Genomic DNA, 16,991 nt, shown 5'->3' with positions numbered 1-16,991 from the left:
AAATTTTGGTAGGATGTATTTTCATTGTCATTTGTTTCTATGTATCTTTTTATCTCTCCTCTAATTTCTTCTTTGACCCAGTCGTTCTTTAAAAGTATGTTGTTTAATCTCCATGTATTTGTGGTTTTTCCTGCTTTTTTTTGCAGTTGATATCCAATTTCAAAGCCTTGTGATCAGAGAATATGCTTGGTATGATTTCAATCTTCTTAAATTTGCTGAGGCTGATTTTATGTCCCAATATATGGTCTATCCTTGAGAATGTTCCATGTACACTAGAAAAGAATGTATAGTCTGATGTTTTAGGATGAAGTGCTCTATATATGTCAATTATGTCCATTTCATCTAATGTGTCATTTAGGGCTACTATTTCGTTATTTATTTTCTGTTTGGATGATCTATCCATAGCTGTCAATGATGTATTTAAGTCCCCTAGTATAATTGTGTTTTGGTCAATTTCTCCCTTTAGTTCTGTTAGTAGTTGCTTGGTATATTTTGGTGCTCCCTTATTGGGGCATAAATATTGATGACTGTTATGTCTTCTTGTTGCATAGTCCCCTTTACCTTTATGAAATGTCCATCTTTGTCTCTTGTTATCTTTTTCACCCTGAAGTCTGTTTCATCTGATATCATTATGGCTACACCTGATTTTCTCTGGGATACCATTTGCTTGGAGTGTCAATTTCCACCCTTTCACTTTGAGTCTATACTTGACCTTGTAGCTGAGAGGTCTCTTGAAGACAGCACATTGTTCGGATTAGTTTTTGATCCAATCTGATACTCTGTGCCTTTTTATTGGTGAGTTCTGTCCATTTACATTTAGGGTGATTATTGATATGTGAGGATTTCCTGTCATTCTATCTTTAGTTTTCTGGTAAGTCTGTGTCTCGATTGTTTCTTTGCCTTTTTGTTGTTGTCTATTATTTCTGTGTGGTGGTATTCTATGATGTTTCCCTCTGTTTCTTCTTTTATTATAGTATGTATTTCATTTCTGGATTCTTTTGAGTGGTTGACCTTAAGTTTATGTAAAAGAAAGTTTGATATTTAGAGTATTCCATTTTCTTCAGCACGCTTACTTTCTCCATTCCCATATTCCGGTTCAGGCCTTTACTTTCCCCCTTTTTATGTTTTGGTTGCCACAAATTTTCCCTGTTGATGGTGGTCTAATAGCCTCCTTTATTATTTCTTGTAGTGCAGGTCGTGTATTGGAAAATTCCCTCAGTATCTATATGTCCGGAAAGGTCTTTATTCCTCCTTCATATCTAAAGGATATCTTTGTTGTATATATTATTCTTTGCTCATAATTTGTCTTTCAATAGTTTGAATATTTGGTTCCACTCTTTCGTGGCTTTTAGAGTTTCTGCTGAAAAATCTGATGATAATCTAATGGGCTTTCCTGTGTAGGTTCCCGTCTTCTTTTCCCTGGCTGTCTTGAGGATTCTTTCTTTGTCGTTGAATTCAGACAGCTTCAATACAATGTGCCTTGGAAAAGGCCTGTTGGGATTGAGGTAATTAGTTGTTCTATTTGCTTCTTGGATTCGAGGATCCAGTTCTTTCCACAAGTATGGAAATTTCTCATCGACAATTTGTTTGAATATATTCTCTGTTCCCTTCTCTCTTTGTTCTCCTTCTGGTATGCCCATTATTCTTATATTGCTCTTTCTGATGGAGTCAGAAAGTTCTTGTAGAGTTCTTTCATTTCTTTTAAGTCCCATGTCTCTTTTTTCTTCCATCTGTTTAATTTCCAGGTTTCTATCTTCGATGTCACTGATTCTTTCCTCCATCTGTTCAACTCTACTACCTAAGCTGGTTATTTCATTCTTCATTCCTTCTATTGAGTTCTTAATCTCCAGAAATTCTATTTGGTTCTTTTTAAAAATTTGAATCTGTTTCATAAAATGCTCATGTTGTTCTTTGATTGTGTTTCTGAGTTCATTCAACTTCCTTTCTGTGTTTTCTTGCATCTTGTTGAATTTTTTCATAGATGCAATCTTGAATTCTCTGTCGTTTAAGTTACATATTTCCATATCTTTAAGTTCCTTTACTGGAGACTTTTCACTTTCTTTCTGAGCTGTCTTGTTGCCTTGGTTATTCATGGCAATTACTCATTTATTATTTCTCTTCCTAGACATCTACAGGAGTGGCTTCTGAACAGGTTGCTAGGAAGAGGTCTTTCTTTTGTTTTCCAGTACTTGTTGGTAGAATGTTTTATTTTCTTTCTGACTGTAGCCTTTTTTTCTCTCTCAAATGGTAGTGCTATGTTTTCTCTGCACTATTCCAGCTGCGAGTCTGTGTCTGGTGGCTACAGTTGTCAGAAGAGCAAATGTTTTGTTCTTTTGATCTAACACTGCTACTGTTCCACTTCTAGCACCAGGCAGGTGGGGGCAGGGCGAGCTCTGGGAGGGTAGGGCAGGGCCGGCTAGTCTCAGTGCCTAAGGCTTCTGTTCTCTGCTCCGCAGTGAGGGCTTCAACCTCCGTTTTCAGCCTTCTTCCCTCAGTCTGTTCTCTGAGGTCTCTGCCGTGAGCGTTGGGTTCAGCCGTGTTATATTCTGCCCCCTCGGCCCTGTGGGCCAAAAGCGGAGCTCTAGCACTCTGAGTTCTTCCCTCTCCCGCAGCTGCGGTAGTTTCAGGAAGCAGCGAGCTCGGAGCACTGAGCTTGGTCTGCGTTCCGTGCCTGCGGGGCTCGGTCTCCGCACTTCTCCCTTCCCTCCTCTCCTGCTCGCATGATTCGCCCACCTGTAGGTGACTTCAGTAGTGGGCCTCTTCGTCTTGCCTGTCTGCTGTGCAGTGAGTCCTTTGTGGAGTTATAGTTGTTTGATTAGTTGTAAATTCCTGGGGAGATTTACATAGGCTCACCTCACGTCATCATTTTGATGACGTCATTGATTTTTTTTTTTTAAATTAAATTTATTGGGGTGACAATTGTTAGTAAAATTACATAGATTTCAGGTGTACAATTCTGTATTACATCATCTATAAATCCCATTGTGTGTTCATCACCCAGAGTCAGTTCTCCTTCCATCACCATATATTCGATCCCCCTTACCCTCATCTCCCACCCCCCACCCCCCGCCCCCATTACCCTCTGGCAACCACTAAACTATTGTCTGTGTCTGTGAGTTTCTGTTTCTCATTTGTTTGTCTTGTTCTTTTGTTGTTTTTGGTTTATATACCACATATCAGTGAAATCACATGGTTCTCTGCTTTTTCTGTCTGACTTGTTTCGCTCAGCATTACTCTCTCAAGATCCATCCATGTTGTCACAAATGTTCCTATATCATCTTTTCTTACTGCCGAATAGTATTCCATTGTGTATATATACCACACTTCTTTATCCATTCATCTATCGAAGGACATTTTGGTTGTTTCCATGTCTTGGCCACCGTAAACAAAGCTGCAATGAACATTGGAGCACACGTGTCTTTATCTCTAAATGTTTTCAGATTTTTTGGGTAGATACCCAGGAGAGGGATTGCTGGGTCATATGGCAATTCTATTCGTAATTCTTTGAGGACCTCCACACTGCCTTCCATAACGGCTGCACCAGTCTGCATTCCCACCAACAGTGTATGAGGGTTCCTTTTTCTCCACAGCCTCTCCAACATTTGTTATTATTTGTCTTGTTGATGATAGCCATTCTGACTGGGGTGAGGTGATATCTCATTGTGGTTTTGATTTGCATTTCTCTGATGATTAGTGATGTTGAGCATTTTTTCATATGTCTATTTGCCATTTGTATGTCCTCTTTGGAGAAATGTCTCTTCAAGTCCTCTGCCCATTTTTCAATTGGGTTGTTTGTTTTTTGTTGTTGAGTTGCATGAGTTCCTTGTATATTCTGGATACTAGCCCCTTATCGGAGGCACTGTTTGCAAAAATCTTCTCCCATTCAGTTGGTGGCCTCTTTATTTTGTCAATGGTTTCTTTTGCTGTGCAGAAGCTTTTAAGTTTCATATAGTCCCATTCGTTTATTTTAGCTTTTACTTCCATTGCCTTTGGAGTCAAGTTCATAAAATGCTCTTTGAACCCAAGGTCCATAAGTTTAGTACCTATGTTTTCTTCTATGCAGTTTATTGTGTCAGGTCTTATGCTTAAGTCTTTGATCCATTTTGAATTAACTTTGGTACATGGTGACAAATAGCAGTCCAGTTTCATTCTTTTGCACGTGGCTATCCAATTCTCCCAGCACCATTTATTGAAGAGGCTGTCTTTGCTCCATTGTATGTTTTTAGCTTCTTTGTCAAAAATTATCTGTCCATATTTATGTGGTTTTATTTCTGGGTTCTCAATTCTATTCCATTGGTCTATGTGTCTGTTTTTCTGCCAATACCATGCTGTTTTGATTATTGTAGCCCTGTAGTACAAGCCAAAGTCAGGAAGTGTGATACCTCCATTATTGTTCTCTTTTCTTAAGATTGCTTTGGCTATTCGGGGTCTTTTGTGGTTCCAAACAAACCTTATGATTTTTTGTTCTATTTCTTTAAAATATGCCATTGGGATTTTGATGGGGATTGCATTGAATCTGTATATTGCTTTGGGTAATATGGCCATTTTAACTATGTTGATTCTTCCAATCCATGAGCACGGAATGTCTTTCCATTTCTTTGTGTCTTCTTCAATTTCTTTCAAAATGTCTTATAGTTTTCAGCATATAGGTCTTTCACATCCTTGGTTAAGTTTATTCCTAGGTATTTTATTCTTTTTGCTGCAATTGCAAAAGGAATTGTTTTTTGTATTTCTTTTTCTGAGATTTCATTGTTAGTATATAGGAAGGCAATGGACTTTTGTGCGTTGATTTTGTAGCCGCAACTTTACTGTATTCGTTGATTGTTTCTAATAGCTTTTTGGTGGAGTCTTTAGGGTTTTCTATATATAGCATCATGTCATCTGCAAAGAGTGATAATTTAACTTCTTCATTCCCAATTTGATGCCTTTTATTTCTTTCTCTTGCCTGATTGCTCTGGCAAGGACTTCCAACACTATGTTGAAAAGCAGAGGTGATAGGGGACATCCCTGTCGTGTTCCTGAACGTAGAGCAAAGGGCTTCAGTTTTTCTCCATTAATTATGAGATTAGCAGAGGGCTTGTCATATATGGCCTTTATTATGTTAAGGTATTTTCCTTCTATACCCATTTTATTAAGTGTTTTAATCATAAATGGATGTTGTATCTTGTCAAATGCTTTTTCTGCATCAATTGATATAATCATATGATTTTTGTCCTTTATTTTGTTTATGTGATGTATCACATTGATGGATTTGCGATGTTGAACCATCCTTGTGCCCCGGGATGAACCCCACTTGGTCGTGATGAATAATCTTTTTAATGCATTGTTGTATTCGATTTGCTAGAATTTTATTTAGGATTTTTGCATCGGTATTCATTAGAGATATTGGTCTGTAGTTTTCTTTTTTGTGCTGTCCTTACCAGGTTTTGGTATCAGGGTAATGTTGGCCTCATAAAATGAGTTAGGGAGTACTGTCTCTTCTTCAATTTTTGGAAGAGTTTGTGCAGAATTGGTATTAGATCCTCTTTGAAGGTTTGGTAGAATTCACTAGTGAAGCCATCTGGTCCCGGACTTTTGCTTTTGGGAAGGTTTTGGATGACTGATTCAATTTCGTTACTGGTGATCGGTCTGTTTAGATTTTCCAGTTCTTCATGGTTCAGCCTTGAAGGCTATATGTTTCTAAGAACTTGTCCATTTCTTCTAGGTTGTTGAATTTGGTGGCATATAGTCCTTCATAGTATTCTTGGATGATCCTTTGTATTTCTGTGGTGTCCGTGATAACTTCCCTTTTACGTTTCTGATTTTGTTAATCAGTGTCTTCTCTCTTTTTATCTTAGTAAGTCTAGCCAAGGGTTTGTCAATTTTGTTAATCTTTTCAAAAAACCAGCTCTTTGTCATATTAATTTTTTCTATTGTCTTTTTGTTCTCTATTTCATTTAGTTCTGCTCTAATTTTTGTTATTTCCTTTCTTCTGCTGACCTTGGGTTTTACTTGTTCTTCTTTTTCTAGTTCTTTAAGGTGTAACATGAGGTTATTTATTTGGGAGTTTTCTTGTTTCTTGAGATAGGCCTGTAATGAGATAAATTTCCCTCTTAAAACTGCTTTCGCTGCATCCCAAAAATTTTGGTAGGATGTATTTTCATTGTCATTTGTTTCTATGTATCTTTTGATCTCTCCTCTAATTTCTTCTTTGACCCAGTCCTTCTTTAAAAGTATGTTGTTTAATCTCCATGTATTTGTGTTTTCCCCGCTTTCTTTTTACAGTTGATATCCAATTTCAAAGCCTTGTGATCAGAGAATATGCATGGTATGATTTCAATCTTCTTAAATTTGTTGAGACTGATTTTATGTCCCAATATATGGTCTATCCTTGAGAATGTTCCATGTACACTAGAAAAGAATGTATAGTCTGATGTTTTAGGATGAAGTGCTCTATAAATGTCAATTATGTCCATTTCATCTAATGTGTCATTTAGGGCTACTATTTCGTTATTTATTTTCTGTTTGGATGATCTATCCATAGCTGTCAATGATGTATTTAAGTCCCCTAGTATAATTGTGTTTTGGTCAATTTCTCCCTTTAGTTCTGTTAGTAGTTGCTTGGTGTATTTCGGTGCTCCCTGATTGGGGGCATAAATATTGATGACTGTTATGTCTTCTTGTTGTACAGTCCCCTTCACCATTATGAAATGTCCATCTTTGTCTCTTGTTATCTTTTTCACCTTGAAGTCTGTTTCATCTGATATCATTATGGCTACACCTGATTTTCTCTGGGTACCATTTGCTTGGAGTGTCAATTTCCACCCTTTCACTTTGAGTCTATGCTTGTCCTTGTAGCTGAGATGTGTCTCTTGGAGACAGCATATGGTTGGGTTTAGTTTTTTGATCCAATCTGCTACTCTGTGCCTTTTTATTGGTGAGTTCAGTCCATTTACATTTAGGGTGATTATTGATATGTGAGGATTTCCTGTCATTCTATCTTTAGTTTTCTGGTAAGGCTGTGTCTCCATTGTTTCTTTGCCTTTTTGTTGTTGTCTATTATTTCTGTGTGGTGGTATTCTATGATGTTACCCTCTGTTTCTTCTTTTATTTCAGTATATATTTGAATTCTGGATTTATTTTGAGTGGTTACCCTTAAGTTTATGTAAAAGAAAGTTTGATATTTAGAGTATTCCATTTTCTTCAGCACGCTTACTTTCTCCATTCCCATATTCCGTTTCAGGCCTTTACTCTCCCCCTTTTTGAGTTGTGGTTGCCACAAATTGTCCATGTTGATGGTGGTCGAATAGCCTCCTTTAGTATTTCTTGTAGTGCAGGTCGTGTATTAGAAAATTCCCTCAGCTTCTGTATGTCTGGAAAGGTCTTTATTCCTCCTTCATATCTAAAGGATATCTTTGCTGGATATATTATTCTTGGCTCATGGTTTCTCTCTTTCAATAGTTTGAATATTTGGTTCCACTCCCTCCTGGCTTGTAGAGTTTCTGCTGAAAAATCTGATGATAATCTAATGGGCTTTCCTTTGTAAGTTACCGCCTTCTTTTCCCTGGCTGCCTTGAGGATTCTTTCTTTGTCGTTGATTTTAGACAGCTTCAATACAATGTGCCTTGGAGAAGGTCTGTTGGGATTGAGGTAACTAGGTGTTCTATTTGCTTCTTGGATTCGAGGGTCCAGTTCTGTCCACAAATTTGGGAAGTTCTCATCGACAATTTGTTTGAATATATTCTCTGTTCCTTCTCTCTTTCTTCTCCTTCTGGTATGCCCATTATTCTTATATTGCTCTTTCTGATGGAGTCAGAAAGTTCTTGTAGAGTTCTTTCATTTCTTTTAAGTCTCAAGTCTCTTTCTTCTTCTATCTGTGTCATTTCCAGGTTTCTATCTTCGATGTCACTGATTCTTTCTCCATCTGGTCAACTCTACTACCTAAGCTGGTTATTTCATTCTTAATTTCTTCTATTGAGTTCTTAATCTCCAGAAATTCTATTTGGTTCTTTTTTAAGATTTCAATCTCTTTCGTAAAATGCTCATGCTGTTCTTTGATTGAGTTTCTGAGTTCATTTAACTGCCTATCTGTGTTTTCTTGTATCTCGTTGAGTTTTTTCAGAACTGCAATCTTGAATTCTCTGTCATTTAAGTCACATATTTCTGTATCTTTAAGTGCCTTCTCTGGAGATTTTTCACTTTCTTTCTGAGCTATCTTGTTGCCTTGGTTATTCATGGCGATTACTGGTTTACTATTTCTCTTCCTAGACATCTACAGGAGTGACTTCTGCAACAGGTTGATAGAAAGCGGTCTTTCTTTTGTTTGCCAGTACTTGTTGGTAGAATGTTTTATTATTTCTCCAACTGCAACTTATTTTTCTTCTCCCACACGGTAGTGCTATGTTTTCTCTGCACTATTCCAACTTCTCACACAATGGGGGGATTCCCTGGGAGACGGGCTTCTCCTCTGTTAATAGTCTGCCTAGGTCACAGGGCGCAGTGTCCCGTGGGTATGCGGAGAGCTTTTGATGTTCCAAAGCTCTTCCAGCTCCTGATTCAGAGCCCGTATATTTCAGCAGTTCTGTTTACTCCTGCAGGGATCCGCCCAGATAGGTGGGGTCAGGGGCGGGTGAGTTGTGAGAGGTGGCCCAGAGCAATGGCGGCAACCACCACCACAGCCGGTCCTGCTTCCACAGCTCTCTCCCTTTGCTGGAACTAGTTGGGCTGTGAATTTGTGTTTATGGTCCACAGTTCTCAAAACAGCAAATTTTCTGTTGTTTTGATCTGACACTGCTACTGTTTCGCTTCTAGCACCGGGCAGGTGGGGATGGGCGAGCTCTGGGAGGGAGGGAGGCGGCTAGTCTCAGTGCCCAAGGCTCCGTTCTCTGCTCGGCAGTGCGGGCTTAAACCACCGTTTTCAGCCTTTTTCCCTCAGTCTTTTCTCCGAGGTCTCTGCCGTGAGCGTTGGGTTCAGCCGTGTTATATGCTGTCCCCTCAGCCCTGTGGAGCCCTGGCGGAGCCCTAGTAGTCCGATCTCCCGCAGCTGCGGTAGTTCCGGGAAGCAGCGAGCTTGGTGCACTGAGCTAGGTCTGCGTCCTGCGCCCGCCCGCGCGGCTCCGTCTCCGCGCGCTTCTCCCTTTCCTCCTCCCTCCACTTGCGCGAATCTCCCACCTGTAGGTGATTTCAGTCGGTGGTGGGCCTCTTCGTGTTGCCTGTCTGCTGTGCAGGGAGTCTTTTGTGGAGTTTTGTTGTTCAATTTGTTGTAAATTCCAGGGGAGCTTTACAGAGGCTCACCTCACTCCGCCATTTTTTTTCACGTCATTGATTTTTAATGCTGCTCTTACGCTTATAGGCATTCTATACCTGTTTGTTATTGTTGCAGATCCTGTTTCTCCTGCTCACTGCATTTTTCAAGATAAACCTGATTTAACTTTTTTTCACTTTCTGATATTTCCTAAGTTTATTCAAAAGACCCAAGCAATTATCTGCTGATACCTGAGTAAATAAAAGCTACTAGAAAGCTAGTACGTGCTGTTAAGTCCATTTTTCTTTGCGTTTACTCTCAAGGGGCCAACTTGTCACTTTGTTGACAGCTATCAGAGCAGTTCATGCTTCATTGAAGAGCCATCAAAAATTTCCAAATCACCAGCTCATTTGCAGAAAACGGGGCTTCAGGAATCTCTCTCAGTGTCCCAGCTGTGCTTTTAAAAGTGTTCTAACCTTGATGGACCACTTTGAAATAATAAAGACTGCAGGGAAATGAGAGATGGATGTTAATTAGTCTGTTTTGAAGGAGTGAAACATGGATAAAGGCAAAGTACAATGGGGCAAAAAGCTGGGATTGTCTATGTTAGCAGAAGAATATGGCATGACTTTGCTAACTGTTCACAGGTCACTGAATGTCAGAGCTCCAAAGACCCTTTCATCTAGGCAAACTCCAACATTTTACCAGTAAGGGAAAAGAGTCCAAAAGAGGGTGAAAGGACTTGTCCAGGGTCAATCAGCTCTTCCCAACTTTCCAGACACCATCTTGCTTTTGGTTATACAACCTTTATGCAATCAATGTTCAATTACTTGGGCTACTCACTGCTAGCCCACCGATTACTTGGACAATCCAAAATGACACAGAAGTTAACCATCAGTTACACTGGACTCTGTAATGTTTGTTTATACTGATCTTCCAATGCACCTGGGTCCAGTCTGCAAATTCACAACCCTTCAAATGAAACAAGAAAGGTACCCTGAAGCTCTGATTCAGGAAGAGCTGGAAAGTTGACCAGTCGTACTGAATGGACAGCATCAAATGATGCTATACAGTCCCTAAAGCAGGGCATGTTATTCTCAACAAGTTTGTTGATTCACTTTTCCGGGGGCCCAGCCAGAATTATGAATGGGGTGGTTGGAAGCGGAAAACAAAACCTTTTATTATATGTGCTGTCGTAGCGAGCACAACAAAACCTTTTATAGAAGAATATATGTATCTTCCTCTCTTCCTCCCACCATTCTTTCCTTCCTCTCTCCCTCTCTTCCTCCCTCCCTCCCTCCCTCCCTCCCTCCCTCCCTCCCTCCCTTCCTTCCATCCTTCCTTCCTTCTTTCCTTCCTATTCCTTTTCCTGGCTAGAAAAATGAACAGCTGCTTTATCGTCTAGATAAACAAATGTGTGGTGGAGAGCTGGCTCTCAAGAGGCAAAACAATAAATGGAAAACATGTTGGATTCCAGAAATCTATGTGGATCGGGATAGGAGAAAGACTAGTGAACAATAATCTTTAAAGCATCAAAATGTCAGGAATAAGAAGGAATCTGTTGTATAGCTCAGCAAATGCCCTGTGTCTGGGAAAGGACTAGTTTGGGGTATAGTCCAAGGGATCTTTGACCAAATGGAGTTTCATTTTCTGCTCTGGACACGTCTGGACTCTGGGATTGTGCTAGGTGCCCATAATTTGCTGTTTTGTTGTCTGCAAATCCTCACACTTGTGCTAAAGTAGCATTGTTACACTCACCATTTCTGTCCTGAGGAGGATGCTGTGGGTGACTTGAGAAAAGGCATGAAACCACAAAAGGGGCATATATATAGTGGGCCTGAGGGTGTAGTCTAAGAAAGAGTTCCTGCAAGGACTCAGATAACGGCAGCCGAAGTGGCAGTAGGGAATGCAAAAACGCCTGAGCTTTTGCTGCAGCAATAATTAAGCATTTTAGTTTAAAAGGTTCCCTCCTTTCATTTTCTGGCCTAGAATAAAGAGAGTGCTTAATTAACCCAAAGCGGTACTTAATACCAATACATATTGAAGAGAAGACTTGCTGTGGATAATTGAGTTGTATGAATAAAAAAATGGGTAGTGTGAATTAAGACAAATGTACACCAACAAGAAAAATCTATTAACATTCATTCATTAGACTCCTGTTTATGGTTCTTTGTTAGCCTAAGGAAGGAAGCCCTTTCAAATGGCTCATTCCTGTTAAAAGTCCTGCCTGATGCTGAGGGACTTCCACGGATGCCAAAGGAATGAGTCATTCATACAGAACTTCTGAAATTCAAGTACAGCACTATGCTTTTTTTCTTTTTCTTTCTCTCTTTTTCTTTCTTTCTTTCTCTCTCTCCTTTTTTTTTTCTGGCAGCAGGCAGCAGTGACTGTGAAGTAATAATGATAATGACAATGGAAATAAGAATCTGATCCTAATTAATTTGTTGAGAGTTATTCTCCATTTACCAATATTGGCTTGGTTTGTCTTGAGTTGTGGCCCAGGTACTGAAACAAAGATACCTTTGAATCAATATATGTATACATACATATATACATACATATATGTATATATGAATGTATATATATGTGTATGTATGTGTATGTGTGTATATATATATATATATTCATTCAAAGCCACTTGGCTAACCTACAATTTATCAAACAAAGGTTAATTAAAAAAAAACTGTTGGGTTAGCAGCAGTAAATTTACCAACATTCTGTGTTTTAACTCAGAATTTCAATTTATTTGATGGGGTTTTTTAAATCCTGAATTAACAATTTTCTCTGGACTCAGGAGGTCTCATCTGCCAAATTGTACATGGGCTGGCCAACCTAAGGCTCAGCAATATTCTTTTAGGTTGGTGCAAAAGTAATTGCAGTTTCAAAGGTTAAAAATAATTGTAAAAACCGCAATCACTTTTGCATCAACCTAATAACTTCCATGATGTGGGGTAGAGTGGAGGGATACTATTAAAGACTGAGAAAAAGATTGGAACAAGAGTAGACGTGTAAAAACACCTGTAGGGAAGACCAGCCCTTATTGGCCCCACTTGGACTCTCCCTTTCCCTAAGGATTGCGTAGTTTAATCTTCCTCACCTCCCTTGCTATTGGGAGTAAAAAACAAACAAACAAATGAACAAACAAGCATACAAACATCTCTTCCTGATTCCATCAGTGGGCTGGACCTCTTTTCACTTGAGCGTCTTCGTGGACATGTGACCTTTTGACAGTAACCTACCCCTTGAGGCTGGGAGCTGTGTGTGCTTTGTTCATTTCTGTATGGCTAGCACTTAGCATGTTGTCCTGTGCATACTAGAAATTCACTATAAACTTGAGGAATGAATTAATGGATAAATGAGATGACTCCTACTACCATGATGGAATTGATGTTCCAATAGGTAGAACTCACCTTTGAAGTAGAAAGAATGTTACATATAAAAGTAGCCATAAGCAGGGACCCTTGAGGGCCTACCCCAGTCACTATTATGTCTGCCTTTGCTGTCAATGCCCCCCAGCCTGACTACCTTATTGCCAAGATTGCCCTGGTCAAAGGAAATTCTGTAGGCTATGGTGGATCAGTGAACACCCAGGTTCCCAGCTTTTGGCAAATGCCTACTATATGCCAGACACTGGAAGCACTGTGCTAGGCACTTGTTGAAGTGGCATAGATAAATGATTGGTTACTTTGTGCAGAGTTTGTATCTTTTGAATTTGCAATTCCACTTATATAATATTGAGTTGGAATCCACCTTCAGAGTCAAACCCCTTGGTATAATAATCAGAGCTAACATTTATTGAGAACATACTGCTCCCAGACATTTCACATGCTAACAACCCCATGAGGTGGCTACTCTTATTATCTATGTTTCATGTACGAGGTCATTGAGAAACAGAGATGTTAGATAACTTGTGCAGGGTCACACAGCTAGGAAGTACTAGAGCCAAGATTAAAACTCAAGTTTGTCACAGTTCAAAGTCTGCCCGAAGATAGGAAATCACTTGCCAAAGATCAATTTGCTGGAGCCTAGTTCTTCTGGCTCTAATTTAGGTACACATTTTGCTATGCATGCTGCTACTTTAGTCCACACTGTGGGATTACTTCCAAGCATCATTTTCTTATTTAGAAGTGCTTGTCACCCTAGGTGAACAGTGGATTCTTCCAGGGCAAAGATTGTATTATTACTGTATTGCTTCCTTTCTCAAGGGCTTGCCCAAGCTTTTGCTTCAGTAAATAATGGCCTGTGATCAGCTTCTTAGCTGCTGCCTGGAAGCCATACTGGAGCTTTCTGGAGCCATCGACCCCCTCCCCCACTTCTGGCTCAGAGGTTCGGAGGAGCCAGGGAGTAGAATTTTGGGTAAGAAGTTGCCTCACCACCTGATTTCTTTTTTTCTCTGCAACAGATTGAAGATGGGGGCAAGGCAGCCTTGTCCCAGAAGATGAGGACTGGTGATGAGCTGGTGAATATCAATGGCACTCCATTGTATGGCTCCCGCCAAGAGGCCCTCATCCTCATCAAAGGTTCCTTCCGGACCCTCAAGCTGATTGTGAGGAGGTAAGGTACAAGGAGATTTGCTGTAAGGTGTAATGACCACTAAAACCACTTAGTTGGTAGTAAAGCTTCATAGAGTCATATTTCTATCAGTAGCAAAAATAGAGGTGTTTCCCATGAACAGAATTCTGCGCACAGCTGAAACAGAATGTCTAGGAGAAAGGAACTTTGGTTCAAATCCTGGGACTGTCACATACCCATGTCACCTTGGATAAATTTATGTTACCTCTGCAAGATTCAGACTCTTTATTTGCTATTGAGAGAGTGAAAATGACTCAATACACACAAGGGCCTATGTAACCCAGCATTTTTCTGTCTCTTCCTTCATAAATGGCTCCCACTTCTCAACCACTCAGATATAAAGAGACACTACTACCAACTATGGCAGGCATTCTGGATGCTATGGCAAACTCTAGGATAGAAACCCTGTCCTTGAGGAGTGCTATAGTCTAGCAGAGGAGAAAGACACACATGTGACAAACTAATTTACAGTACTTTTTTTTAAATTATAGTTTATTGGGGTGACAATTGTTAGTAAAATTACATAGATTTCAGGTGCACAATTCTGTATTACATCATCTATAAATCCCATTGTGTGTTCATCACCCCGAGTCAGTTCTCCTTCCATCACCATATATTCGATCCCCCTTACCCTCATCTCCCACCCCCCACCCCCCACCCCCCTTACCCTCTGGCAACCAATAAACTATTGTCTGTGTCTATGAGTTTCTGTTTCTCATTTGTTTGTCTTGTTCTTTTGTTGTTTTTGGTATTCTTTATTTCTGACTGGTTCTTTTTCATGGTTTCTGTCCTTTTTTATGTCCTTATGTTCTCACTAAGTTCCTTAGGTATTCTTATAATCAGTATTTTAAACTCTGTCTCTGGTAGGTTTGTTGCCTCCATTTCATTTAGTTACATTCTGGAGGTGTCCTGTTCTTTCATTTGGGACATGTTTTGTTTTTGTTTCCTCATTCTGGTTGCCACTCTATGTTTGCTTCTATGTATTAGGTAGATCTCCTATGTCTCTCAGTCTTTTCTGGGTGGCCTTATGTAGTACGTGTCCTGTGTAGTCGAATTGCACAATTTCCCTAATCTCCTGTACTTGTGTTCCAGGAGTGTCCATTGTGTGTTATGTGTGTCCTCCTGTTGTAGGTGAGCCTTGATTGCTTTTGGCGCATTAATGGGTGGGATTGATTCCCAGGCTGACTAACTGTGAGAACTGGCTGTGCCCACAGTGTATGAGCTGCTGTGTGTGGACTGAGCCCTCAGAGGAGGCTTCACTCCCACAGGCTCTTGTGCCTATTGAGACCCCACACCTTTGGATGAGCCATTTGTGGTGCTAACCAGGTAGTGCTCTGGTATGGTCTGAAGGTAGCCCCTGGGTGTGTTGTTTCGGGTGTCTTTTGGGTGGGGCTCCCATGCAGGACAATTTCAGCTTTATCTGTTACTGGCCTGTGGCTACGTAGTAGGAGGTACAAAGCTATATGTGATTGGTCGCTGCCTGTACTGGACCTGGAGGCATGTGGGGATGGCCTTGCTGTGAACTGAGGCTGGCTTCCACCAATAGTGAACCTGAAGCAGGTTAGTAAAGGGCCCAGGGCCCCTTAGGCCTATTGCCACCTGCCAGCTGCCTGTAAGGCCCAGACAATGAAAGAGGCTCCTTAGGTGCGCATGCTGGGCTGGTTGACCCCATGTTGAGAGTGCCTTCAGTGATGCAACACTAGAAGTCTTGATGTGGCCTCTTCTTTATATCCCTATTTATAGTGGTTCTGTTCAGCTAGTGTTCAGATGATTCTTGAGGTTGAATTTTCTATAATTTATTTGCAATTTTGGAGTGATCCTGGGATACAGCAGGCACAACATTTACCTAATCCTCTATCTCGAATCTCCCCTCAAATGATTTATTCTAAGGAGAGAGCACTTAAGGGGAAAGGGTTTTGAGTTAGTAAGGATGAAGTTATATAGAATCCCATTCATTTCTTATATTACCTGCTAGTACCTAATATTAAGCCATGCCTGCCCATGTACCTGGGTAGAAGGTCACATCTTAAGTAATGCCTTATACAATAGACACATTGTCACTGATTCAGTCTTGAATCAGTCATGATTAGGGTTTTAAATAAGTCTTCTTGGTGGGGTAGCTTGGTGAATTTGGAAGAGTTTTTGTTTGGGAGTCGGACAGACCCATGTATGCTACTTTCTAGTTCTGTCACATGGGAAATAGTAGTTCCTATATTAGGGCATTGTTGTGTTAATTAAATGAGGCAGTTTATGTAAAATGCCTTTCACATAATGGGTTCTCAATACATTTCAGTCCCATTCCTTTCCCTAGGGTATAAAAGAAGCATAATTGGAGTAACCATTATTATATAGGAGAACATCAGAACTGTAGTGTGCTTTCTAACCTTATTTTTAGAGAATATGATTTGCTGGAAAACCATTAGGGGTGACAAAGATCTGAACAGGAAATAAAAGTCACTGTGAGATACTGGTTATACAGGGATACCAGCAATACTAGCCTTTAAAGGGAATGTAGCCACCATCCATAGTGGCTTCTGAGCCAGAAAGTATTCAGATGGGTCACCCACTCATCTCCCCATGATGAACTCCATGTCCTCTTTCTCCCTGCTGTAGCAATATCTGTCACTACCAGTCACTTATGAGTGACCATAATTATGGCCTTGGAGATAGTAAAGCCCTTTGCTTTGCATGGTGTCTCAGGTCATTATGGCTCCCTGATCCTACATTGTCTATCCTTTCAGCCTCCCCCTCTCAGCCCCTATTGGAGGAGGCTTTCAATGACATAATTTATTAGGTGATGCTGCCCTCTTGTGGAAAACCTAACTTTCACCTATGGGCTACCATGGGGATAGTATAGGACATTCATTCCCTGTTAGTCTAAATTATTCCTCAAATTTATAAAAGATCTCTTAGCACATAAAGAAATATATGCTCCCTAAATTTTGATGTTTAGCCTCATGTTTTATACTAATGTAGGACAACTTTGGTTTTCATAGCAATCAACTGACAAAGATTCAACGCTCAGCTTTAGATCTGGCCTTGAGTCCTTTGTGATGAATATAAAGAGAAGGAACTTTATAAAATGGCCTATTCTGAAAAGCCAGCCCAGATCTTCCTCCTATATTGTCTTTTAGATAATGGTCAACTAAGTCAGAAACCTAGGTGTTACCCTCAACTCTTCTTGCTTGCCCCCATC

The 16,991-nt window shown here is 40.2% G+C and overlaps 1 protein-coding gene across 3 annotated transcripts in view; it reads left to right on the top strand.

The window, feature by feature from the left end:
- The window catches only part of SHROOM4 (shroom family member 4), a 233,778-nt gene that overhangs the window by 111,505 nt on the left and 105,282 nt on the right, over window positions 1-16,991 (top strand). For all 3 annotated transcript variants that reach the window (XM_019717324.2, XM_074323223.1, XM_019717326.2), the window contains exon 2: window positions 13,626-13,777. In XM_019717324.2, the coding sequence (XP_019572883.2) occupies window positions 13,626-13,777 (152 nt within the window). The remainder of the gene's footprint in view (window positions 1-13,625; window positions 13,778-16,991) is intronic.

This window comes from Rhinolophus sinicus, chromosome X, assembly GCF_036562045.2.
Source record: "Rhinolophus sinicus isolate RSC01 chromosome X, ASM3656204v1, whole genome shotgun sequence".
NCBI classification, from domain to species: domain Eukaryota; kingdom Metazoa; phylum Chordata; class Mammalia; order Chiroptera; family Rhinolophidae; genus Rhinolophus; species Rhinolophus sinicus.
The sequence above is the reverse complement of the archived record's forward strand: the minus strand, read 5'-3'. Positions and strand labels throughout refer to the sequence as shown.